The sequence below is a fragment of the Bombus fervidus genome, chromosome 13 (genome assembly GCF_041682495.2).
Source record: "Bombus fervidus isolate BK054 chromosome 13, iyBomFerv1, whole genome shotgun sequence".
Lineage (NCBI taxonomy): Eukaryota > Metazoa > Arthropoda > Insecta > Hymenoptera > Apidae > Bombus > Bombus fervidus.
This window is the reverse complement of record NC_091529.1, coordinates 10,915,294-10,940,124: the sequence shown is the minus strand read 5'-3', so window position 1 is coordinate 10,940,124 and position 24,831 is coordinate 10,915,294. Positions and strand designations below refer to the sequence as shown.

General features: G+C 36.6%; 1 protein-coding gene across 1 annotated transcript; it reads right to left on the bottom strand.

The window, feature by feature from the left end:
* Nucleotides 1–1,587: 1,587 nt before the first annotated feature.
* On the bottom strand, nt 1,588–24,028 carry LOC139993651 (pyrokinin-1 receptor). Its single transcript, XM_072015572.1, has 3 exons — nt 21,236–24,028; nt 4,396–4,622; nt 1,588–3,318 (listed from the first exon to the last, which is right to left on the bottom strand). Exons 1-3 carry the CDS (start codon nt 22,035–22,037, stop codon nt 2,764–2,766), a joined length of 1,584 nt encoding a protein of 527 aa, XP_071871673.1. The 5' UTR covers nt 22,038–24,028; the 3' UTR covers nt 1,588–2,763.
* Nucleotides 24,029–24,831: the final 803 nt, after the last annotated feature.

The following is a 24,831-nucleotide window of genomic DNA, read 5'->3' as shown; positions in this document are numbered from 1 at the left end:
ATTGAATACGATATAGAAATAGAAAGAGAGAACGCTGCGTAAAGGCTTCCTCTGTTCTCGTCTTGTGTATTGTACCCTGATGCTGTTCGTTGAACGGTATTACACTTAAATACCTACTATATGACCGTGCGTAGGTTATTAGACAAGGATATAAAAGATTCTTCTGCAGCGTTCTCTTTCTATTGCTAGATTTCTTTTTCAGTTCCCTCGCAGTCACGCACTCTATCTTTAATCTCTATGTTTTCAAATATCCGCCATGAATCATGGATATAGCAAATCTGACAAGCACTTCGTGATACGTATATTATTCGAAAACAATTTATGACCACGATCCAATAATTCCTTCTTGTTTATGCTTCTTGGATTTATTAATCATTTGTAAGTACGCAACACGATGTATTCTTGGTTTATGCAACGGAATAGGTAAGTGCACATGTTGTTAATTTATTAGAAGAGTGATACAAAAAGATTGGCACAATCATTAGGAAAACAGTGTTTGGAATAGAATATAATTAATCACTCTGTTATTTAGCAAGAAAACTTTGCCTTTTTTACAATGTGATTAATGGTATTGTTTACTACTAGAAGAAGGATTAAAGTCTGATCTTAAATTGTAATGTTGTCCTTGTTAAATACTAGAATTTTATTGGATAATTATTCTATTCTAGTAAACGATATTTATTATTTTTAAATAGTTCATTTTTAGAGTTAATTTCTGCAAATATCTTGGAAGTTGTGTTTTTTTTTTGGACGTGTCACTCTTTTACCAAATCAATCATGTTATATTTATCAAATAAAACTTACAACATTACTCTCAACACATGTTCATGCATTTTTAAAAGACAAAATTAAGTTTATTTATTTAAGTTTATTATTCTTCTTCGGTAGATACTAAATCTTTTTGAAGAATCAGTGACACCATAAAAAGAGAAATGAAACAAAATAAAAAACTAGATACTTTCTAGTGTCAAAAAAGTCGAAGGAAGAAGGAAAACGGAAATGATTGTAATTTGTAATATCATAAGTAACGTTCACTGATTCTCCACAGATCAATTGTTTTTTATACGGTAACGAAAATCGTCTATTTTTAATTAAGCGAGATTTATCTCGGGTCGATATCGTAGAAAACCTAAAAATTTCTATAGGTAAATTATCGACCAGCGGGAAATACGATGAACATGCGAATTCTCGTAGAAACTCTAGTTAATAAGGATCAGTCTTTCTGAAGTTCGAAACATTTGGGTTAAGCTTCTCAATTATCGAGGCAAAAGTTATACCGTAAACCACGTGGAATTCGTGATTTCTTTCGAATCGATCGGATTAACGAGTTCGTCCCGTTACAATAACATCACCAACTTTTTGACGTTAAAAGCGACACAGCGACACCGTACCTCGTTAGCTCGACGATTAGTTCGAATTTTTTAATCATTTTCACAAACCTAGTTTTTCTTTTAAATAAAGGTGAGTCGTGTATGTGTTTTTAGTTGGATAGTTCTTCTAAAACGCAAGCAGAAGCGAATGAAATAAACTAATGATTTTTTGAACTACAATTTGCACAGATAAGCTAACTGAGATGATGTATAAACTGTTTAAAAAAGAACGATTTCTGTTAAATTTTATTCGAATTTCAATTTTCATACGTTATACAGTACCGTGTTTTATTCCTTTTAATTTTCAACAAGGGAAACTATTTGTTGGCTTTGCAACATAGAATTTTGTACAGTATTCTTAAAGCATTCTTCTTTTATGATTTACAAACGTAAATACTTGAAGTGCGAAAAAAGGAAGTGAAATTTTATCGTTTGTAAATTAAGTTAGATGCAATTCGAAGTTAGTTAGATTTTATCGCTCAGATCTAGGACAAAGTTAAATTTACCTCGACCTAGGTTATATCGCCATCACCGGAGCAGATAATTCGCGAGAGGTCCACGGTGCACTCCCGTCAGACTCGTGGGAAAGCCATCCTGGAGTTTTAGTCGGTAAGAGTCCGACACTACTCTGCCGTTGCTGGTGCAGCAACAGCGGCAGAGTGTCCGTGAGGATTTCTTCACGTAAAGAAAAAAGAAAAAAAATATCACCATATAGATGATCATACCAGATCAGATTGATTTTAATTTCTGAATGTGAAAACTAAGATCCGAAGCTTGCTGTATTTACACCAGGCCAAGATTAGGTTCCAATTACTTGACTATTCGTGAAATAAATGAGGAGATACAAATCCAAAGAGGCCAACCCCGACGTAATGCTTATGGCAGTTGCGGGCTCGGACCTCGTGTACCTATTCAATATCAGGAAGAGGAGTTTGCCGAGTTTCACGTAATCCAGCGGCCGCACGGGTTGCTGGGTATGCGTAAGCGCACTTTCCCCTCCTCGCGTAGAAAAAAAGAAAATAGAAAAGAAAAAAAGATAGAAGGTTCGAAATGTTTACTCGCACTTACACAGTCTCATTTTCCCTTTCAGCATCAGCTCAGCGAGCTAAAATATTTTTGTATCTTATCGTCATATGCTCTCATCATCCCGTAAAATTCATTCATACGTCTACCCTGCAATCGCTTAAAGTTCAATCTCGCAATTCTTAGTTACTCTGTAATAATCGTAATGATAATTAAGCGGGGATAGTTGATCTATTTCAATTTTCAAGCACCATCACCATCGCGAACTCGCCGCGAACCACAGATACAAGACTAATTTCGATCCAAGTTCCACTTTCATCGTTCACGATTTCAACGTTTTTACCTAAACCGATGTCGCATCCTCGAAAACTCAAACAGTGTTTTGTTCGTTGGTTTCGTTCCATAAAGTCATCGAGATCTCTTCTCGTCTAAGCTCCGACCTTCTGAGAGGACTATTTTCCGGGACAGTGCACGTGCTTCTTCCGGCGAGTTTCAAGGACTTTAAACCGGGGAACCACTTTAACAAACGCCACCATTTCTTCTCAGATTGGTTCACGTTCGAAAGCTTCACAGTGGCATATCTGACCGGCCTCGATTTTCTCGAACTCTCGCAGCAACCGACGTCCTTGTCTTTGATCTCTTTCGAGTCTTCCAGTCTCCCAATGTCCTCGTTGCCCTTCTTATCAACGTTGGTCCGCGTCGAGCCTGCGTTAACATGCTCGGTCAATGGCGCGTTCTGCTTTAGGCTGCCGTGGTGGCCAGAATTTCCGGAACAGTCGGTGCTGTCGTGGATGATTCCGGTGCCGCCTGTTCCCACGTTTCTAGAGCCGATCGCTCGCTGCTGCGATCGTGGCAGACTCGAGTACGATCGTTGCTCCGTGCGAATCGCCAGGCCGGGGATTCTGCAACTCCTTGACAACGTTTCCTGCGAAAACAAGAATAATGCTTGGTAGTTGAGCAGCTTGCGAGGACGAGGACTCAGGACAAAAATAGAAATCCACTTAGAAGTCTGCTCTAGTGGATTTTCTGTGAGTAGGACACTGAGTAGGACTCGGTGTCGGTAGGAATATACCGCGGGTCGCAAGTAACTTGTATTTGTTGGAGAATTCTAACAAATTTTACTTCGTTGAATACGCAAACTCGTATTTTTATCAGTCCACTTGAAGAAATGGAAAGTAAAAATAGACTCGTCTCGCTCATTAAACGTTACAACGAATACAAAATTGGAATTTTTACATTTTCAAATTTCCCACAAACGCATAAACATTGACAGTTCCATCGTAAGAAACGTATGGTACGAACGAAGCAATAGACTTGCAATAAAACAACTAGAAGATAAAAACCATGGGAAGCGTGTAATTTATACGAAATATCAATAGATGGTCTGTTACTTATGGCCGACAGTGGTAGATTAGGTGGACTTGGTTGTATTAATTTGATTCGTGTAAGTCGATTGATTAACGAGAGTAATAGAGCGATTAAAGGATATTGTGTGCTACGAATGATCGTAATATAGGAATAATGGGATTGTGTAGGAGTTTGGATGTGTTTCTGATTGCTGAAATTGGAGAATATCGTGGAAGTTAGCGTGCCGGTGGTTAGACGCGTTTTATCTGACATAATTGGGGAAAGTTGCAGTTTACATTATCGAGTTCTGTACTTCTTAATTAATACCGTGGCTGTGAAAGGGGAGATTCGACCGATATTCTTCGCGTTACTGTATGTCTCGTTTAAGAAATTGAAAGAGGCTGAATTATTTAAAAATTACAAACTAACCCTTTAATGGCTAAATGAACTAATCGCTTTCAAAGCAAACTATGTCCTATCGAATACAACCTGGTTTCTTAATCAACCCATACGTACTAATCCAACAAAGTTTCATCGGATAAAGGAGCATAATTGGATATCAATCAAGTGGACCATTCTACTAGATTAATCTTAGAGCCAACTTCTAATTATGTGGTGGATACTGTTACACCTAAAGAAGGACACCGTGACTCACCATGAACGCGACTCGAAATTTGTTCGACATGATATTATACAAAATCGGGTTAATCGACGTGGACACGTAATAGAGTACGCCAGATATGTAGGTCATCAGGGTATAAAGGAACTCGTCCAACTTGCTGTTCGAGCTCATGTGATCCTCCGAGTTCGTCCCGTGTGTGGCGACCAGTCGCTGTACGTGAAACGGCGCCCAACAAATAAAAAAGGCTATCACCACTGCAACTGTAACACAATTCCGTATTTTGTTTATTAGATTTTTTTAAATATACCATTCGATACGAGAGAAAAAAAAATGTCAAAAGACGAAGATACAAAATGTTCTTATTCTGCGGGTAACGTTAGATTCCGGATTGATCGTTCTAACTGGTATCAAGAAAGGTCGTTACGGAAGCTATGTGAGATTTATTTGTTATCGGTCATCGACAGTTTGTTTCTCGTAGCTATCGTTTTCTCATGGCTCGTCGTTTTATAATCGAGAAGTAAGATTATCCTAATAACTGAGAAGCGAGTTTGGTCTATCTCGAAACTAGATTTTCCAGCGAAATTACAAAGAAGGTTCCGAACGGGAGGTTCCACGTTTAATACTACAGGCGCGACGACGCGATCATCCTCCGTTATTCCGAGCTGTCCGACGATCGTCAAACCATAACAGCCTGCGACAACGGGTTCGCGCGGCTCGCAGTGTCTTCGCTGCTGCATCGTTCAGCGGCTGCGAGCGACGGTTCTCCCTAATTTCGACTTGTCTCTATTTGCTCAATGCCAGAAAGAAACGGAATTAAGAACTTGTTAATATTAACTAGTTTATATTCGATAATAAAGAATGTAAGATTGATACAACTACTACCATTCTTATATGCTACGAGATATAATACAATGGTAACTGTAACAATAGGAAGTGGTAACGCAATGGAAATGGTAACGCGTGACATTCGTAACAAGAAAATAAAGGCGCGAGACCAGCGGTACAGGTCTTTTTATACACTGGCCTTCACCACAGAGAGGAGTTTAGCCCACGTGCAGACACAATTTCGCCTTTGACGACTGCTGGTATCAGGGGTGGTATCGGAGCTCGCATTCGCATCCCTCGGGCGTCAAATACGGAGCAGCGATAGACACAAAAATTCGGAGTATTTACATGGTTAGAATAGCAAGAGGTTGGTAGGCCAATGTCATAAATTTCACGTCTGTTTCGTACCTCGCCGACGATTACACCACCGATAAGTCGTTCGCGATAATTCTTACGTTCGACGGAAGAAATCGCAGAGGGTGTAAGATTCGTGATTTTTTAGCAGATCGATAACAAAGTTCCATTTAATTTCACGTCAATCCGCTCCTTAGTCAATGACAGAATCAAAACTTTTTGACTATAGGATTACGCGAACAAATTTATAAGTTCCAATTATCCTCGCGTTGGGAGTACTCTATTTTTTAGAGTGAAACTCGAGTGTCGTTCGCAAGGGAAAACACCGTAAAAGTTAGGTAGGATTAATGGTGCCTGAGGAGATTGATGAAGTTAATCTTTTAGGTGAGTTGATCTTCGTAATTATTAATTAAAAACCAAAACAACTGCCATTGCAGCTAATTTTAAAATATTACATTTATATAATTGAAAGTTTTGTAATCCTTCGTTGGAGAAAAGGAAATCTACGATAGCGTAACGAATTTTGCTTTCATTGCCGTCCAATTAAACGATCTATTTCTTCTTTCTTCTTTAATAAATTATAATAGGAAACTGATAATCTCATTTTACAAATAAAATTATATCCTGTAATTGGATCGTGCGTTCCTTATTGTTATTGCAAATTCTATAATTACGTACGTAGCTATCGCGTAATTTGTGCGATTTTGTAGTTTGTCATTTAGAAAAGCGTTCCGCGTCAAACAGACGTATCCAGCGAGATCAAAATGGATTTTGGTAAAACAAAATGGGACAACTACTTTATAGAACGTGGCTGTTTCTCCTTTTAAGAAAATTGATGCAGGATCTCCTAAAATTCAAATCCCAGGATATCGTCCGGCAATATCAGAAATTTTTCATCTCGTTCATCCAGGAGGAGAAAACTTTTCGTCGGAGGAAGTATCACCCAGTTTCCCTCCGTTTCGTTTAAACTGCTTCCTTCCACGGAGCGATTCGAGTCTTGGTGCGAAAATCCCGGTCATTTTCTCAATTTCAATGGAAACCAGTTTACATAACTCACATAAATTTGCGACGATTTATCATCGACGCAATTTTCTCCTACTTTACGTTCAATCTGTTGCTTTTCGCTTCGGAAGGAGAGAAAAAAAATGGGGGACAAAATTGGAGAAGAAGATAATCGAAATGTGTCGCGACGTTTTGGTCCAAGCGCGTTATTCTCGGCGAGTTCGTGCGATTACGAGGCGATATTGCGCGGGCCGCTTTTCAAAGAATATGTAAAGACTGGAATTGATATGCGACTGAGGTCAAGATCAGTCGAGTTATGGCATTTCATAGCATCGTGCCGCGTACGCTCCCTTTGAATAATTCATCCACAAAACTGGATGTACGTTCGGCTCGTTGATTTTGCTTTCTTTCCAGAAGTAAGCTCCTCGCCCCTTTCTTTTTCCTTCAGTCGCACATTTTTTCCATTATTTCATTATTTTCAAGTTTTCTCCCTTCGTTCATATAGTCCTAAGTTTATTATTCTCCCTTCGCGCGTCTGCTATGTATTTCTATTCAGTGTTTCATTCATATTCTTTTTGCCAAATGTTATTGTAATGTAGGTGTAAAGGTGAGACACTAAGATCAAGCGAAGCGTTAGAGATCAGAAATATCGGTCGAACGTGTTCCAACTGCTTCGTACAAACACGCGATATTATTCCGAATGTTCCTACCGGTAAACGTTGGAAATAGTAGACTTTCCGATTAAATACTCCTGCATTCGGTTCTATCGTTCCATCGATTCAATTTCACGCAACTTTGAACTAGATTCTACTTAAAAAAATATCTTCCATAATATAACATCCATAATCTTGTCATTACTAAAGTTTGTATATACAGTAGAAGAAAGAAGTATCGATCGAACAAGTTTAAGCTGTATGAAACAAGCGCGTGGAACAATTTTGAAAATTCCTAGCAAAAATCGAGGTAAGTTATCCCGAAACTTATGGTAGAATCGTTGCTTCGAACTTCGAGACATGTACCGATATGCAATCTATTTTTAACTTTTTGCTCGTATTAAACGTCTAAACGTACTTGAAGTTACAGTTCAGTGGCACTAGTGTTCCACGATCTCTTAATTGCGTCCTATTTATTTCAAAGTAAATTCTGTAAAAAAGAAAAAAATCCTTCTCCGATAATATTTTTCTTTTTAAAAACTTCGATTATCAAAGGTACCGATTGAAACAAAATAAATGCAACGTATTGGCAGAGAGAAAACGTAAAAGTATCGAATATTATTATTCGTTACATGTCCTATTATTATCTATCGTACGATATCGTTATATCGTCGTTATTAAGGGTTCCCTAACAGCTTACGGCGGAGGCTCGAAGGGGACACGTTTCACGCATATTCGCAAGATCCCAATACCATTTAGTTCACGAAGAAGTTTTCCTAAGGTAACGCGCCATAATATCGAAACGAAAGTCAAACACTATCGGCGAAGTTGGATGTGGCGCTCGTAGTACCTCGTAGCTCAAAGAGCAACGGGATGGATATCCTGTTTGTGAAAGGTGAGACGTGACCCGTGTAAATTCCGCCCCTAAATCGGTCCACGCCGTGCTTAAAAATTCACCGTGGATGATTCCTCCTGAGACGATGAGATAAACCGTGTTTTCAGTCTTCTTCCTATTTCGAGAACGCATTTCGTTTGTGATACTTTTCGTACGGTTTTTCACGGAGATTCGCCTTAAGAGGCTCGAAACAGGTTCGATAGATTTGGAAGTAAAGTCGGACGAATAATAACGAAACACGTACAAGTTAAATATTATCTGACGTAATATCTTAACATTTTGAAAAAATGTACGAGGCGGCTGTACGAGTCAATGCAATTTTAGTTTTTAATTAACTATTTGAAAATTAATCTTAAGGTATTTTCATATAATTTACGATTAAATTACTATAAATATATAATATAGCGCTGCTTAAATTAATCGCGGTATAATTTGAAACAAATCTTTCTCTTTGTGGAAACTATACATATAGATATATAGAGATAGGAGGTAAATAAATAAATTTTGTCGAAACATTGCCCCATAATTTGTTTTACTCCTGCGGATATCGATATATGTATTTCACGGAATACCTGTTAACTATCTAAAAGCAAGTTTGTTACCAACGATATATAATATTTATTTGCGCTGCTGTAATTAAACCGTATCCTGCTATCAAAAATAAGGAAGTCTTTGGATATTTCGCGCAACAGCGTGTACCATCAAAGATACGACATATTAAATTCTTTCCCTCCGATCGGATCGATAAAACGAGATTATTAGTCGGCGAAGCTGGCTAACCGAGGATTACTTGTTTTTCTCTTACCAGCTGCTTTTTGCCTCTATTAATTGAACGAAGTTTTTACGTGATTAAGATAAGAAATTCATGCGTACGCATTTGCGCCTTGTTTATGTACGTCCGATAAATGACCATCGACTAACGGAAATGATGACATATGAAAGAAAGAAAAGTAACGAGAGTAAAACGGTCGGGCGACTTCTGTTACATCGTAATCTATAGACGGAATAATTAACGTCGAATCGGATGTATCGAATTCTCTAGAGTAAACGACTACAGGGAAACAGGAATCGGGAAAAAATCGAGGTCGTCCTCGTCGATCATCGTAATCGACGAAACGGGACAAGACGAGAAAACGAGTAGTAATACAAACTACTTTTCCGACAAAACAGAAGCCGAAGGAAATCAATTACTCTCGAACGACGATAAATTTTCCTGCTTTGAGAAGAAGCCGGAAAAAAATATAAAAGGAAACAAAATAAAAGATAAACTTGTCGTACACGCGCGTAAGCCACGTAGAAGCTAAAGTGAGATTCGCTTCATCGAGATTAATCGTTTATAGTTGAGAAATTACGCATCAATCTTGCATTTAAGTAAAGCGAGATATGTACGGAACCATAATTTCATTCTAGAACCTTGAACGTTGCAGAATTAGTTCGTTTCAGCATAAATCGAAATACGTCTACATACGTAGTTTCGAGTGATTTATTCGAAATTTGCAGTTTAAAGCAAGATTACTACCCAACGCGATGAATTAAACGAGATAATTTTCAAGATACACGTAATGCGCGAAAATATATAAATAACTAAAGGATATATATATAAATGGCGCTCGTTATAATATTTGGCGAATGAAACTATTTCTTTGTATTCACAAAAATGTGCACAAGCATCAACGGTATGTGATAATTGATAAGCAATAGTCAGTTTCTTGAACGTTTTTGAATCTCCCGCTACGGTTGCCGCAATTAGCCCCGGTTAAGGTAAAACAGGAAATGTCGATATCGGTCATTGTGATATTCAAAGGAAAAGAACAGATAATAAGATGGAAAAACGGTTCTCGGCTTTTTTGCTCGTCTACCTTGCATTCGATGCTTTAAATGCATTTATCGCAACGCAGATATGCCTCTGAAAGGAACATCTGCTGCGTTCGACGTCGTTTCCGATTGGATTTCTGCTAATCCCCTGCAAAATATATGCACCAGATATTTAAGTTCGATTCTTTGTTTCCGGACGCTTGAATATCTCTCCTTTGATTAAAGTAATTCGATGATTGTTCGCTGTAAATCGCAAATGGCGTTATTGCGCGCAAATAAAACGGACGAATCGACGATAGAAATGCTTTAAAAAGATCTTGTTCTCGTGAGAATTCAACGTTTCGTAGATTTCAACGAGAATTCTTAATTTTGCGAATAATGTTAATACGTTTTAATGAAAATTAATTGTAATATTCAATTTATTAATAATCAATATACAGTGGCTTCAAAAGGTATTACGTACTCTCATTTTTCAACGAAACGCTACTTTATCAGGTTTTATATTTCGCTTTCATAATGCTAAATTTTTGTAGTCGCGCGAAAACGCTACCAAGTGACACAAAATTCCATATACTCGTACCGAGTTAATTGGTAACAGGTAAAACTTGTCAACACTATCGGTAACCATTGTACGTATTACGATCTATTTTCTTTTATTATTTTGTACTACGTTAAGAGATATTTTTTAAGAAACAATCGTGGTTATTCAAAAATATATTACCAACTTGTTGGAACAGCGAAAATCGGCATAGGACTATTTGTTATCCTATTCGAATAAAGTCGAAGCGACGTACATAAATCTTCTGTTTAAAACATCAATCTTCTGGATCACTATCAGCTCCACGATGAATCTCGTTCTCCTCTTTGGTTTCTTGCTTATCCCTTCTCAAATTTTTCCCTCGATAGTCTCCCTTTATCGTTACAAACTGAAACTCGTTCAAATTGGAGATTTCGACAACTATTTAAGAAACACAATCTCTCTTTAAAAGGATCGATCCGGCGAGGTTTCGTCAAAGATCGGACGATAAGATTAGAAATCGTCGATCGAGTGAAACGGCTAATTTCAAAACCGAAGACTGGAAGAACGTTCTTTAAAAATCGTATTGCTGTTCGTTGGATTGAGTATTATATATTCATTTTGTAGTTAATAATTAAGAGATAATAAAAATAATTAAGATATAATCCTAGTAATTGAAACCGAGACCGACGATATGGTGGAATTGGCGTTGTGAAAAATAATCTAGCGTAATAATAAATGATCTATGACTTGATACAATTACGTGATTTAATTATGTAGATACGAGTTACTCTGCGACATAATTACACAGACGCTGACATTAATTGCAGCCATGAATTCCAAAACAACTCAGGTCCCATCGAGGAAATCAATCTTTTTTCTTAATTCAGTATCGAATAATATTCATTAATTTGTCCCTAACCTTGTCGATTTATCCTGTGGAGTATCGATTATATATTTTTATATTGTATTATATTTTGGATATTTTATATATTTTTCCATATTATGTACGTTTTGCGAATTTTTCCACTTTGAAGTTTCACATAAACGCACAAAATCTCATAGAAATCTGTAGTCTATCTGTAATCCTCTCTCTTCTCAAGGTCAAATTTAATTTCAGGTATTTTTTTTTTTTTTATTTATTCATTGACGTGATCAGAATCCGTGTAAACTCTAAATGTCATAGAAAGCGTGGATTCTCATCCGTCGCACGTATTCTGGTCGAGCAAGTTGTTTTTTTTTTTATTAGATTAACGATCGAAATTACCGACTCGCGTTATAATTACAGCAATTAGCGGATATCCAGACATCGAGTTAATACTCGTTCGTTTGTTATTGTCTTTGAATTTGATTGAAAGTGTAAAGTCATTCTCTGGCTAGATCGGCCATCGTTACGATATTATGCGACAGATAGTTTATGAAGAGACGCGTAAGTACACTAACTTAGGAAACGAACGTTTGATCGATATTTTTCGTCATTCAGAATTACCTTCTATATGCAAATATTGTCCACATTTTTTGCTGTTACGATACTCTGTATAATTTGATTTGTAAAAATTTTCTAACTATTTTTAAATCAGCTTGTATCATCATCCTTGATAGGACCTTTCTACATCTATTAGCGAGTTACACAGGCTTATTAATTATCCGTTGCACAATAGTTGCGAAACATAAAAGTTCTCAAACGATAAAAACATATTGTACGAGTTGATTCTTTCTAGAATTTCTTCTATTAATCCCAAAGTTGAGAAAGAAAGGACACATTATGCATTATGTTCATGATCCGGCCTGATCTCTAATAGAGCTTCTGCAGATTTGCAGTTTCCTCTGTCAGCTAAACCTATCGCTAAACGTGATCTTGCCACACATACTGTAAAATAATGTTAACACAACAACATTAACAAAATGTATTCTGTTATTAAATTGTAATATCACAGGATAAACTAAGCAGATTGCTGTTGACTGCAGCAGTACTTTACGAATAAAAAGATTTCATGCTACTGGGTGCCAGAGAACACGCGAGTCTCGCTTCGGGAGCTGTACATTCAGAAACAATGTAAATATATTATTATTATTATATATTATTATATATCATCTTTATAGAAGATACTCAAAATGACTAGGTTGCACTTTAAGGCAAGCTCGTGAACGTTTTGCCATTCCGGCTATGCTCTGTATGGATCCTGATGTTTACTCAATCTATTGGAAAGCTTGCTCTATTCTGAACCTTAGTATTCAACGTTTTCAACAGAGTTTGCTCTGTTCGCAAAGTTTGCTATATTTTATAAACGAAAACAAAAATATTCCGTTACACGCGTTATACTTTCGACTTGCTTTTACATCAGGAATTGTCCCATTTCCTAACTATTTCCCCTTCGAGGCTAAGAACTGTTTTGGTTGAACCGTCTTACAGCTATCATCGCTTCCACTAGGTAGATTCGAATGCACGCATCGATGATAATATAAATCGTATCTTATTGTTGTTCGTTTTAAAGTAATCGTATCATTGCGATTATCGTTGAAGTTGCAAAATTAAAAGGAATGAATCAACCTATATACTCCGATGGCTGAGTCGAATCCTTAATCAAACTTTCCTACGTCTATATAACATCGTTTCCATTAGCCGAACCTACATAGCCTTGTTACCGTAGCCATTATTAAACCGTTAAAGCGAAAAAAGGTAGTTCGTACATAGACGAGCATGCAGTTTCTAGCAGAACTCGGATCACCAGCCGCTATTCTCGTCACATTCATCAATTCTCCGGAGCCTATCGTCGTGTCCACGATAAACCAGCTCTGTTAATGAATTCACAGGCCGCGACCGGATCATTCGACAGGTACAAGGTTTAATCGTCGTGATATTGCACCGACACATGGTGCATCGTAATATCACGTTCAATAATTGCGCAATCGAACATGGATATGACAGTTGCTTTAAAGGTTAAGCAATACCTAACGCTGTTCTATCTTTTTTCTGCTATTTTTTCCTTTGCTCCCTTTTTGTAATTTTTCCGAAAGAAGGAACTTTTATGCCAAGCTTCTTTTATTAGTCAGGTCTTTATTAGTAATTTGGGTTTTCATTAGTTCAAAGATTGAAGAAAACCTCAAAACTGCTCTATTTTTTCAGAGAAGGTACTTTTATGCAGCTTCCTTTATTAATCCGAGCAAGATCGATAGCCGTTCAAACGTCGAAACAAAGATAGGAGGGAACGTTTTTCAGTTGCCTTTTATTCAAATTATAATTTTACGTAAAGCTGCGGATATTGCCGCTTCCTCGATACGTACGATCGTGCTGTACATACGATTGCTCTATTGTTCGAGCGATTGTAAAATAGTTGCCATTTTTTTTTTTTTCGCTTCGAAGGGAGAAATCATGCTGTGTCTGATAAAAGGAAAAGATTGAACGATATCGTTATATAAAGACGTCGTAGACGTATAGTTTGTAGACAGATACGTAGTTCCTTTGTCAAGTGGCTCGTGTTCTGTTATTTTAAAGAAGTTGAGTTTGGGGCTCGTCAGGTTCTTCCGTTTCGTTTTCGCGCGTTTAATGAAACATTGCATATACGTGGGAAATCGATATTTGGAAAAAGAGCCTCCACGATCATTTCTGTAAATTATTGTCATTTTTTACTGCAAGTAAAATAATCTTCCTTTTTCGCTGTCGTTTTATTCCACGTTAAAAGTAAAGTCTGTGTAACTCTATAAACGAAAGAAAGTTTCAACTTTGAATGTCTCGAAACACGATTTTTGCAGATACGCCAGAATTCCAAATAACTGATTCGTCTTTCTTAAATTTTAATTTCGTTGTACAAGTTCCTGTTAATGAACGACGGGGTTCACAGGTTAAGTAAGTAATTCATCGTATTTGCACAATACTTAATCATTTTGGCAACAATTCTTTTTGCAAGAAAAAAAAAAAAAAGAAAGGAAAAAAATAAAAGAAAAAGAAACGAACGAACGAGACGAGACTATTCAAGCGACTTTTCTATGATTTTATGGAACATTCGAAAAAATGGAAAATTTCGAGATGTTTTATATCTACGAAAAATCGTGCACGTTCAAGTATTAACAGATATTTGTCTTTTTCCACGATGGCATTTTTCAATTATTTTCGCTATTACGAAAGGCTCGTCGAAATAAAAGTCGCGACTTGAATACGAACTGTAAGATGTTCGTGAAATGTTCGTGTTTTATGCATTGTATTATTACGACTCATTGCAAGCGTGCAACAAAGACTCTACGGTTGAATTATGAATTCGTCCCGGAAGTTTACCTACAGAAATAATGCGAATTCTGCGTTTCGTGTGCTGCCGATGTCGTATATGACGTACAATTATAAATTATAAACTCATTCAATTATAAACTCACGATTCCGATTCTGATTTCTCATCGGCCTGGCAAACTACGAATATTAACCAGCCTGCTACGAGATGGAAGTCGATGAGAAAATTCTCGATCAAACTTTTCCATTTAATACGTTTCCATCGAACGTTGCTTTATCGAAATTTCCACTTGAAATTTTCGCTTTATAGTATTTCCACTTCGAATATTTCGCTATGAGACAGTCGAGTATTTTACAGTTTGACACTTGGGAAGATTCATACAAAGTTTTTATTTCCGAGTAATTTTAACAATTCTTGTGCCTGTTACGTTTTGTACGTACACGTACATTTACGTTTAATTTATATACACATCTTACATGGTAATTTCTATTTTAATTTATATAATAATCTATATGTTAATTTGTATATTTGTATATTCATGTATATAGTAATTTATATTTATATTGGGCGATACTTTCATCAGTTTTATTTGCATATACTCTTTTATTTTAACCTTTTATGTAGAAAGTAGCAACGCGTTTAGTTATCCATATTTCATATCTCGTCTTACTTCATCGATTTAATATTCGATGAAAAGAAAAATATAAAAAGATAGAGAAACGTAAATATGGAATAAAAGGGCGTACGGTTCGCCCGCGAATTATATTCGACCGATCGGCGCGCATTTTGCCTATAATTATAACATGATGTTATTAATAATTCTAATTTATATTTATTAATTTTAATTTAATTTATGTTCATTAAATCGTATTAACTTTATTATTATTTTATTAATTTACATTTATATTTAGCGTACTTAATTTTAATCTCGGCTAAATTTATACCATTAAATACAAGATTCGTTCCTTGAAATTCTCAAAGAAACGGTAATTAATTTTTGGGCGTACGCATAAAATCATTCCTTTTTATTCGAAAACAGATATCAAAGAATCGACGTTCCAAGACGATACCCCTTCTGTTCCTATAGTATATACAGAAAGAAACTGCAGATCAGATTTAGCAACGAGACTAAAAATAGTTGTTATTATCTCATATGTATATGGATCGCTATTTTAAACGCGTTCGATCGAAGGATAGGATGATTCGTATTCAAATTGGAGAATCTGTCATGCGAGATAAATGTTTCTGATGATTTATTCCAAGGATCGAAACGTATATATAATTATCTGCGTTTATACAAATTATTTTTCCAATAGCCGTTCAACCGTATTGATCCGTGAATGTTTCCATGAAGCGATCGTTTAACTTTGGAAGTAAAAAATTGGTAAAAAATTTACAATAAAGCAATGTCTTAGATTTCTTGTCGATATCGCCATTAATGCTGGAACCATCGATCATGCATGTAGATATGTAGATTACACGTAAGCGATTACAATTAAAACGATACGTCTAACGATATGATAAGTCTACTTTATCTCGATGATTGCCGATGGCGATTTTATTAAATTTATCAATTCGTTTGTATATTTTTATTAGTTTATTTTGCAAAAAAGTAAATGCCAATCCATAGAACGATTCTTACGTTATACATTTATTAATATTATCGAGCTATAGTTTCATTTTTAGGCTCGTAATCATTTCGCAGGGAATTTCCAAGTTACCGGAGGTGCGATCCGGAAAGTATCTCGTGATTCGAGATCGTCGAGATTCTCGAGATTTCCGAAATTTTCGAAAATTACATAAACCAGATTACGGAGCGAAGGTATTTCAGATATAATATTTCCTAATAAAATATTATATCCATCACGTACTTCGCTATTACTTTGCTCCATATTCTGGCCTAAATAATTGTGTAAGTCTCGAGAATCTCGAAATTCTCGAAAGTCCCGACAATTTGGAATTACGAGATACTTTTGGGAACCCGACCCGACCCCGAGAGAAACTAAATCTCGAGAGATATTTTCGCGTTCTCGCACAAACCCACATATTAATTATACTTGTCACTGTTAATTATGCCATTAAAAAACGCGATGAAATAACAACAAGAAATAAAATACACTGGACGGAAATAGACCTAGCCCTTTTCAAAAATTAAAATCTCCAAACTAAATTTACTTACTTTTAGATTATCAAGGGTTGGTAGATTTCTGCGTAACTTGGCTCGACTCTTATTACGCTTACTTATTATCCATTTTTATGTTACTATTTATTTAGTACTTTATCCTCATTATTTGGCATTTATCTTTATCGTACTATTTACTTAACGTTTCATTTCCATCGTGCCATCTTTTCTTTAAATGTAACGTAACGTAGAGAACGTTAAGAATTAAAAGTTGATTATTCAAAAATTATTTTCAGTATACAAGCATAAGTATATTTTAAATAACAATATGTAAATATATATATATATGTAAATCGATGACACGAACTCTAGTATCGTTAAAATGTCGGAGGATTGGTCCAGAAGACCTTTGTATCATCGCAGTGCTGACGTAAACCGGTTAAAATGGATATCAGTCGGAACAGTTGGCGATTTATGAAGTTGTTATTGGTGCTTTCGATGCACCTGGACTCTTTTACCATAAAGAAGAACAAATTCGCGAAATTGCCAATGTTGACAGTCGGTGACGGCGTATTTAGAGATTTAACATTCCGTCTTTGTTCTTTAAAAATTGCTCCCACGCTCGTACCGAATGAATAACAAACGTAATTTCTGGAATTCTCCTTTTCTGATGATATTTCGCGAATATAGTGGTAACTGGCTGGCGTTTTTAAGATTCAAGGCAAATTTTCGACATTGATCCTTTTCTCCGTGCAGAGGAATTCTCTTTCTTCGAGTTCCGAACGATTTCGATCTTTATAATTCGTATCTTTCGCGAGTGTTTCGCATTAACCGAGTCGATGGATCGACCTCTTAATACTTACACCCTTACGCCCACAACTATCCGGACACTGATGTATTTGCGAACTTTACATAATTACCTCACGTCACTTTCTTTTATGGAGTTGCTACGTCGTTTTACGGTCTCGATGTTATCTTTGGAAAATATTAAGCGATATTTATTAACAAATAACATTGATCAAGTTGTCACAAAGATGAATCGGTACGTCTGCGTTGCTCTGTTTTCACGTTTATCGATCTGAGATGATTCATATCCGTCCAAAGGACAGAGATATCAAACTTTATAGGAAGCGTGCAGGAAGACAAATTGAAAGCAAAAGAATCAGACATTCTCCTTTTACAGACATGTTTTTCTTTACACCTCCGTACCGCTCCTACGTGTACGTCTTCTCTCACCTATCGTTTATAATAATTTTATAACAATTTTGTAATAATTTGATCGTAGGACAACGTAGCGAATCCATAAAAGAAACTGAAGCAAAGCGATTCTACGGAATCCGCGGATACGTAAGCGTCCGGGCACTTATGAACGGAAGATTAAACCGCTTACAAGCGAGCAGATCTTAACCAGATTCAAAATTTAATAAAGACATTTCGACATTAGTATCCTACTAATTTGGGAACTTCGAGGTAATAGCTTTTCCCATTCAAAGTTCAATGCTCCATCGAGTTCGACACTTCGAAATTTAATGGATCGTGAAATGTAGGGGAGACCCAACGAAAACTGGATATATGGGTAAAACCAGCAGCTGCTATTATTTCTACAACGATTTGAAATTTTCCGCGTCAATACAATCGGTGATTCTTGTTATTTGGCTTGATGTCTAAATAAAATACAAGCGCGTTACACGCGTGCCTTCTAACGTTACGATACTTTTCGCATTTGCCGGTTCTCTGATATAATTTTCAACGAATTTTGAGCTTTGTAATTATTGAAATCGTTCAGGCAAGTACCTTTCGCCATGAATTATACTATTTGTCGCGTATCAAAATACGAACATGCGAATGGTCTTTTTTTAATTTGCCATGGTGGTACCGATAACTTATAATATTTATAAAATTGTATATCGGGCTAGAACCTGGTATATACGCAAGTTATGTTCGTGCTACGAACGCATCAAGATTCTTACATTAACATTAAGATTATTTCAAGATTTAACAAAGCGTTTCAGTATCGTAAGTATCTTAAATCATTTCACAAATTCTCAACTTACGAAATTTCATCGGTCGAACCATTGAAATTCATTTACGAATCCATTCCATTCGTAATTCCCTTCTCCTTTTGAAGTTTCAAGTGAAACTAGACCGACGATCAATGGGAGATATTTCAGTTTCTAAATGAATAACGATTCCCGTCACTGATCCTGATTGACACTTTCAACCCTCTCAATTGAATCGAGCGTCAATCCTCCACGATCGATCTAATCCTTGATCGAAAAAACATCCTAATATATCAAAACGTTTACCGGAGCATCTTTTCGTTGACGAGGTTTTTGGGTTTTGTAATCTCACGAACGCCCGACTATTCGACCATGAATTCCGCGAATAATTCCGATCTCGCAGTAGGAATTCTCATTTCTATATTTTTTCGAAACGTTACGAAAAATCTGTGGGCGACTCTCGTCTACGGTTCGAGTAACAACGAATAGCGAATATTAGGTCGTTTCGCGAAGATCGAACACGGTTCCGCTATTTTTCTTCGGGTAATGTGGAAAACTGTTGATTATAAGATACGAATTTTATTATCGTTATAAAGAGACAAAGGATGTTTCCGACGTTTTGAACGTTTTCATTCGATAAAATTTTATTTTTAAACGAGATACGCTTCGTTCGTGTTATTTCTTTGTCGCTTCACGAAATATCTCTCGCGTTATTTGGTTTTACCCTTATGCTCCAAATTATGGTATTTTTCGATACGTTACGCCGTTTATATTCCATTAAGCGTATACCAATCATTACGAGCTAAAGTGTTTATAATTACCGCAAATTGCTGCAATTTAGATCGCAGATCGTAGAGTAAGATATATATTAACAAATTATTTCTTGGAATCGTGTATTTTCATACCCGCACGTGGAGGTGTCATTTTGCTTTAAAAATAAATTCCAATTAAAACAAGAATCAGCAACAAGTAAAATGGAAGACGTCGAAGTTAAAAATCATTTAACATTGATTTTTTATATTTAACGTTGAATTTATCCAAATATTAAAGGTAAAATTATATCGAGCTGAATTATTGAATTTGGAAACTGGCAAAAACGAAGGAATTATTGAATTTTGAAATTAAAAAATAACGAAAAGTGACATTTTTAACGAGACTGAGAATTTCATTATCGACGTAGGTTTCATTTCTTTATTTATTTATCCCTTTTATAGGTCAGAAGCTCTCGTTTCTGAAAAAGCGCTGATTCGAGTTAAGTGCTACTACCTTTTGATCTAAATCAGACAACCCTTCAGCAAAAGATGTTTCCTTCCCTCTTTCCTAGTTGCACGATCCTTTCCTTGGAGAAAGGATCGAACTCCAGGTCGTCTTCTACCCTTAAATTCCCCTTTTTAAACAACTCACTGGCTGACACCTGATAGTCGATAAGTTTGACTCTTTCTATGGTGGACAATAATAAGGGGGGCTTCTGAATCAAGCTTTTCCGTTTGATCCTCTCCTGCTTTTAAGAGAATGAACATATATAAAACGTTTTCTTTTGCTGTTTAACGACCGGTACCTCCTTTGATAACAAGTGGATGAATTATAGGGTCTAAGAATTTAATTAAATGGTCAAATTGATTTTAGATTAAAAAAAAATAATCTTCCAGTTTGGACGAGAAATTGTTCGTTATGCTTTTTTTTTTTTTTAAGAAAATTGTTACCTCGATGGTTATTTTATTTTATTGAATTTATTTATGTGCATTCAGAAAACGTATTTTAGTGAATTAAAATACGACGATAGTGCCAAAACATTTGATCTATCGATGGCCAGATGTTAGAAGATTAATTACCATTATATAGAATGGCAAGAATTAGCAATTCTTATTACATAGTAATGTAATTACTTCCTGAATAATATAATACATTTTTCATGATTTGGATACATCTCGAGATCTACTCCAATAAACTTTTACATTATACATTTGTGCAATATTTTACTCGTACATTTGCTTCTCAATAATGTATCAATAATCCCCCCAGAAAAAGAAGAAAGGAATCATTCAATGATACGCATATAGTTTTAAGATGAATGTTCGAAACATTCGCAGAAACCCATTTCTCGAATTCCTTTTCGTAAATCGACATTTTACATCGATATTAATATTAACGATATTATACGAAAGTTGATGTTTTTCTTATATATTTATACCAATATCATCCCTATCTACTTCAAAAAAGAAAGAAGATATCTCATTTCGTTGAGTATATTTCCTTTTCTTTTTTTCCTTTTTATTCTATGTTAATCTCATCCTCTCCTATATTTCCCATTTACTTCGTTTCGCTGTTTTCACGATCAACTGACTTCGTAAAAAGGTCCACGTTTTCTTTGTCATATTTTTCGCTTCGTTTTAACGATCGCTTAAAAAATGCCATATCAAACATACCGATATGAAACTGACAAGAATTACCGAGAAACGAAACTCACCAAGCATCTTCAGCACTCTCCTCGACGATTTTCCAGGATGATGCCTACAGCTTCCACTTTCGCCGCTGCCTCTGCTCCTCTTCATCATATTCGACTTCCTCAGTTTCAGTCCGATCAACGCGTACAGCACCGTAATGAGAACCATCGGGACCACGAAGAAGAAGAAGGTGGACAATTCGAAGGAATGCTTGACCAGAACTCTCTTCACGGTACACATCACCATCTTTGGATTGCTGTGATGGTGGACAACTCCGACTTGCAACGCCAGTGGCAATGCGAACAACAGACCCATTAACCAAATTACAAGGATCAGCTTCACCGCTCTCGTCAGCTTCGACATCGTTTGCGACAAGAACGGATGACAAATAGCCAAATATCTTTCGACGGTGAACGCCGTAATGGTCAGCACCGAAGCGTTCGTGGAGGTTTCCGCTGCCAGGCCACGAAGAACACAGAAAACTTCACCGAATATGTACGGATACTTGAACCAGACCATATAAATCTCTGCCGGGAGACCAGAGACTAACAGCAACAGGTCCGACACCGCCAGGCTGAATAGATAATAGTTGGTGGCTGTGTGCATCGACTTGTTGCGCGCGATCACGATGCACGTGCTGATGTTTCCGATTGTACCGGTTATGAAGATCGACAGATAAATCACGGTCACTGGTATTACGATGTATAAAGAGTCTCTGAGAGGCAGAACGGTGTTCGTGGTGTTGGTGAAAGCGGTGAAGTTTTGGAGATAGGTTTGTAGAGCGGAGGAAATGACTTTGGGAGCCAGGGTAGTTGTAGGGTCCATGGTGAAGGCTGGTCATTCCACGCGAATCGTTGGTGTGTTTTTGATAGAAGTACGTGGGTTGATACTAATTGGTTTTCTTTGGTTCAGAAACTTGATTCCATCGTTTTCACTGGCAGATTTAGAATTTTGTTATTGATGGAAACGAAATCGAGTGTAATTTAGTTTGCGTGTGAATCGAAGAACCATTCATTTTCAATATATCGTGGAATTTCTATTAAATCGTAAAGTTTCAATTTTAAGACTCTTTCGTTAGAACTGGTAGTCAATATTGGTTTGGATTCGTTCGAAGAGCTGGTTGCGTCGTTTTCAGTTGATCGTGGAATAAATCGAGAGTTGTCAGAGTTTTTGTATTATTAATAGAATTTGAAGTTTTGATGGAAGAATGGAAATGATTTGTTTGAACTAAGTTGGAGACTGTTTCTGTTGAATGGAGCGGTCTCTCGGGTAAACTTACTCGTGTGATTTACTTTGTTGGGTCCTCGGAGCACGTTTTACCCGATTTAAGGAAGATTAAGTTTCAAAAGACGGAGTAGTGGCTCGTGGATAATTATTTGCAATTTTTCATTTTTACGTTTAAGCGTTCAATTTCGTTACAGATGTTTAATCTGGAAGCCCAATTTATGGTCTGCTTAAGGTATGGTCTATTTAGATATTTATTTTTAGTATCAAGTTCCTTGAGTTTTTAAACGACACATTAAATTCCTCTCGGGCACTCAAACTTAATTCCAAACATTCGAGCTCCTAATTATCACTGATAGAACCTTTGTCGATCACTCAATGTTGAAACTTCTCTTTCTGCTGAAAGCACTTCCACTGTCAATCTCATTTTTCTAACTTCCGCAACGTTGTTACGCGAAACTTCTTAGTCTCCCTTAACTTCCAATTCTACTTGAATAAAATAGTTTCACAGATATTCTCAGTTTTCTTCAATTTCTTCAGTCTTCCTCGACTTTGGCGCTATTTGTCTGCTAAGCTAGAGCAGCTATTTCTTTAATCGTCGGTTTTCAAGCTTTTTTGGACTTGCTTTTACCGTTCTTCTTTTAGGAAATTGCAAAAGAGTCCATAGGAAACAGTTGCGTGATGTTATCTCGATCGTTGCAACGTCTTCGACTTTTTAAATTCTTTCCCCGCTAAACCAAAGCAGTTTTACCATCAGCTTCCGGTTTTCAAGTCTTTCAGCTCACTGATTTTCTAATTTCCATTAAGAAATTTTAGGGAAATTCATAATACGGATTCGCTTCGGTTCTGCCAGAATTTTCCACAATTTCTTCGCTTGTCTGCATCTCGGAATAAATCTTTTCCTCTAAACCAAAGGGTCAAATTCCTTGCAGAAACTTTGTAAAAATTCACAGAAGACAGGAGAATAATATTTATTTTAGGTATATTGATCTTCACTCCCCAACTTCCTTAAAAAAATATAATGAAAATCCACAAAAAAGGAGGAAAAGAAAAGACAGCATAATAATATTACTTTAGAATTGTAATAATTTCCTCGACTTTCTCGATTGCCAAACTTTTTCCCCTCTAAACCAAAGCTCTTCAGCACCCTCGATCTTCAGTTTCCAATTTCTTTAAATTTTCCAATTTGCAGCCATCTTAAAAAGTTTTTGGGAGAATCCGCAGAAAGCAGTATAATAATTTCTTGGTCTTTCTCGTCCTAGTTACTGTTTTCTCTCAAAACAAAATCACTCGGGCCCGTGATCTTCAGCTTCCAACGTCTTCGAATCTCCAACTATCCAACGTTTTCTTCTTTCATAAGCGAAGCAGTTGCGCTCTTGACCTTCACCTTCCGACTTCTTCGAACCTTCAACGCTGCAATTATGTCGAAGAAATTTTGAAGAAATCCACAAGACCGGTTGATTAATGGCGCGGCTGTGTTTCGAGCTCGAATAAAACGTGGCACTTTGAATGTTTCGCGGAAAACGGCGAACTGACACGGACGCCGCGCGAATCACTACTGCGTTAGCCCTCGTCGCGGCGAGTGACATCGAGCACCGGCGCTTCTGCGCACCTCCGATCGGCGGAAGCGTCCTCGTGGCTTCCTTCGTTCCTCTTTCCGCGTCCTGATCGTTTCACGTTCTTCTCTTTTGTCCGATTATTCACCCCTTCCTCCAAAACACTCTGCCATTATTCTTCGTCTCCGACCGAAGCAAGAATTTCATGTTTCTTCACGTCCGTTTCTTTTCAACTTCTACTTTTCTTCTTTAACATTCAGCTGAATATATTTCTTGGATAAATTGATTTGTGTACGAAAGGAGGGTTTAAGAGGGAGGGCTTCCACGAGTTTGGAAAGAACGAACGAACAAGTTTGAAAAAGAATTTGGGAAAGGGACGAGAGAGAAAGAGAGAATTGACCGCGTCCTTTTTTGTTTCTTCTCTCTCTCTCTCTCTCTCTCTCTCTCTCTCTTTGAGTGTGTTTCAAATGGTATCAACGAATAAATTAGAAAATGTTAGTCCCCTTATGTGGTACAAGTTTACACGTAATACGTAATATAAGTTAATCGATAATGGTAATATAATTAAATCGAATAATATATTAAATGGTATTATTTTGTGATTGAATTAATCAGCAGCTCGATAAAGCACGATGTCGTGTTGACATATGCGTGTATTGTTTAATTTATATCAAGTAATATACAGGACGTTCTTAATTTAAATGGCAAAATTTCGTGGGCGTGTAGAAGGCCGATAAAATAAGAAAAGAAAATCATTTTGCGAATCGCTCGTTTTTGCTTCATTTTGGAGAAAGTCGCGAAAAGAGAAGCAGGAAGGTTTTCGTTTTTTTATTTATATT

Excerpts from the sequence above, each read along its gene's own strand:
- LOC139993651 (XM_072015572.1), bottom strand. The coding sequence starts at position 22,037 with ATGGACCCTACAACTACCCTGGCTCCCAAAGTCATTTCCTCCGCTCTA. Across the intron at positions 4,623-21,235 it reads GAGAGTGCTGAAGATGCTTG|TTGCAGTGGTGATAGCCTTT; the intron begins GTGAGTTTCGTT and ends ATTGTGTTACAG. Across the intron at positions 3,319-4,395 it reads AATTTCGAGTCGCGTTCATG|GAAACGTTGTCAAGGAGTTG; the intron begins GTGAGTCACGGT and ends TTGTTTTCGCAG.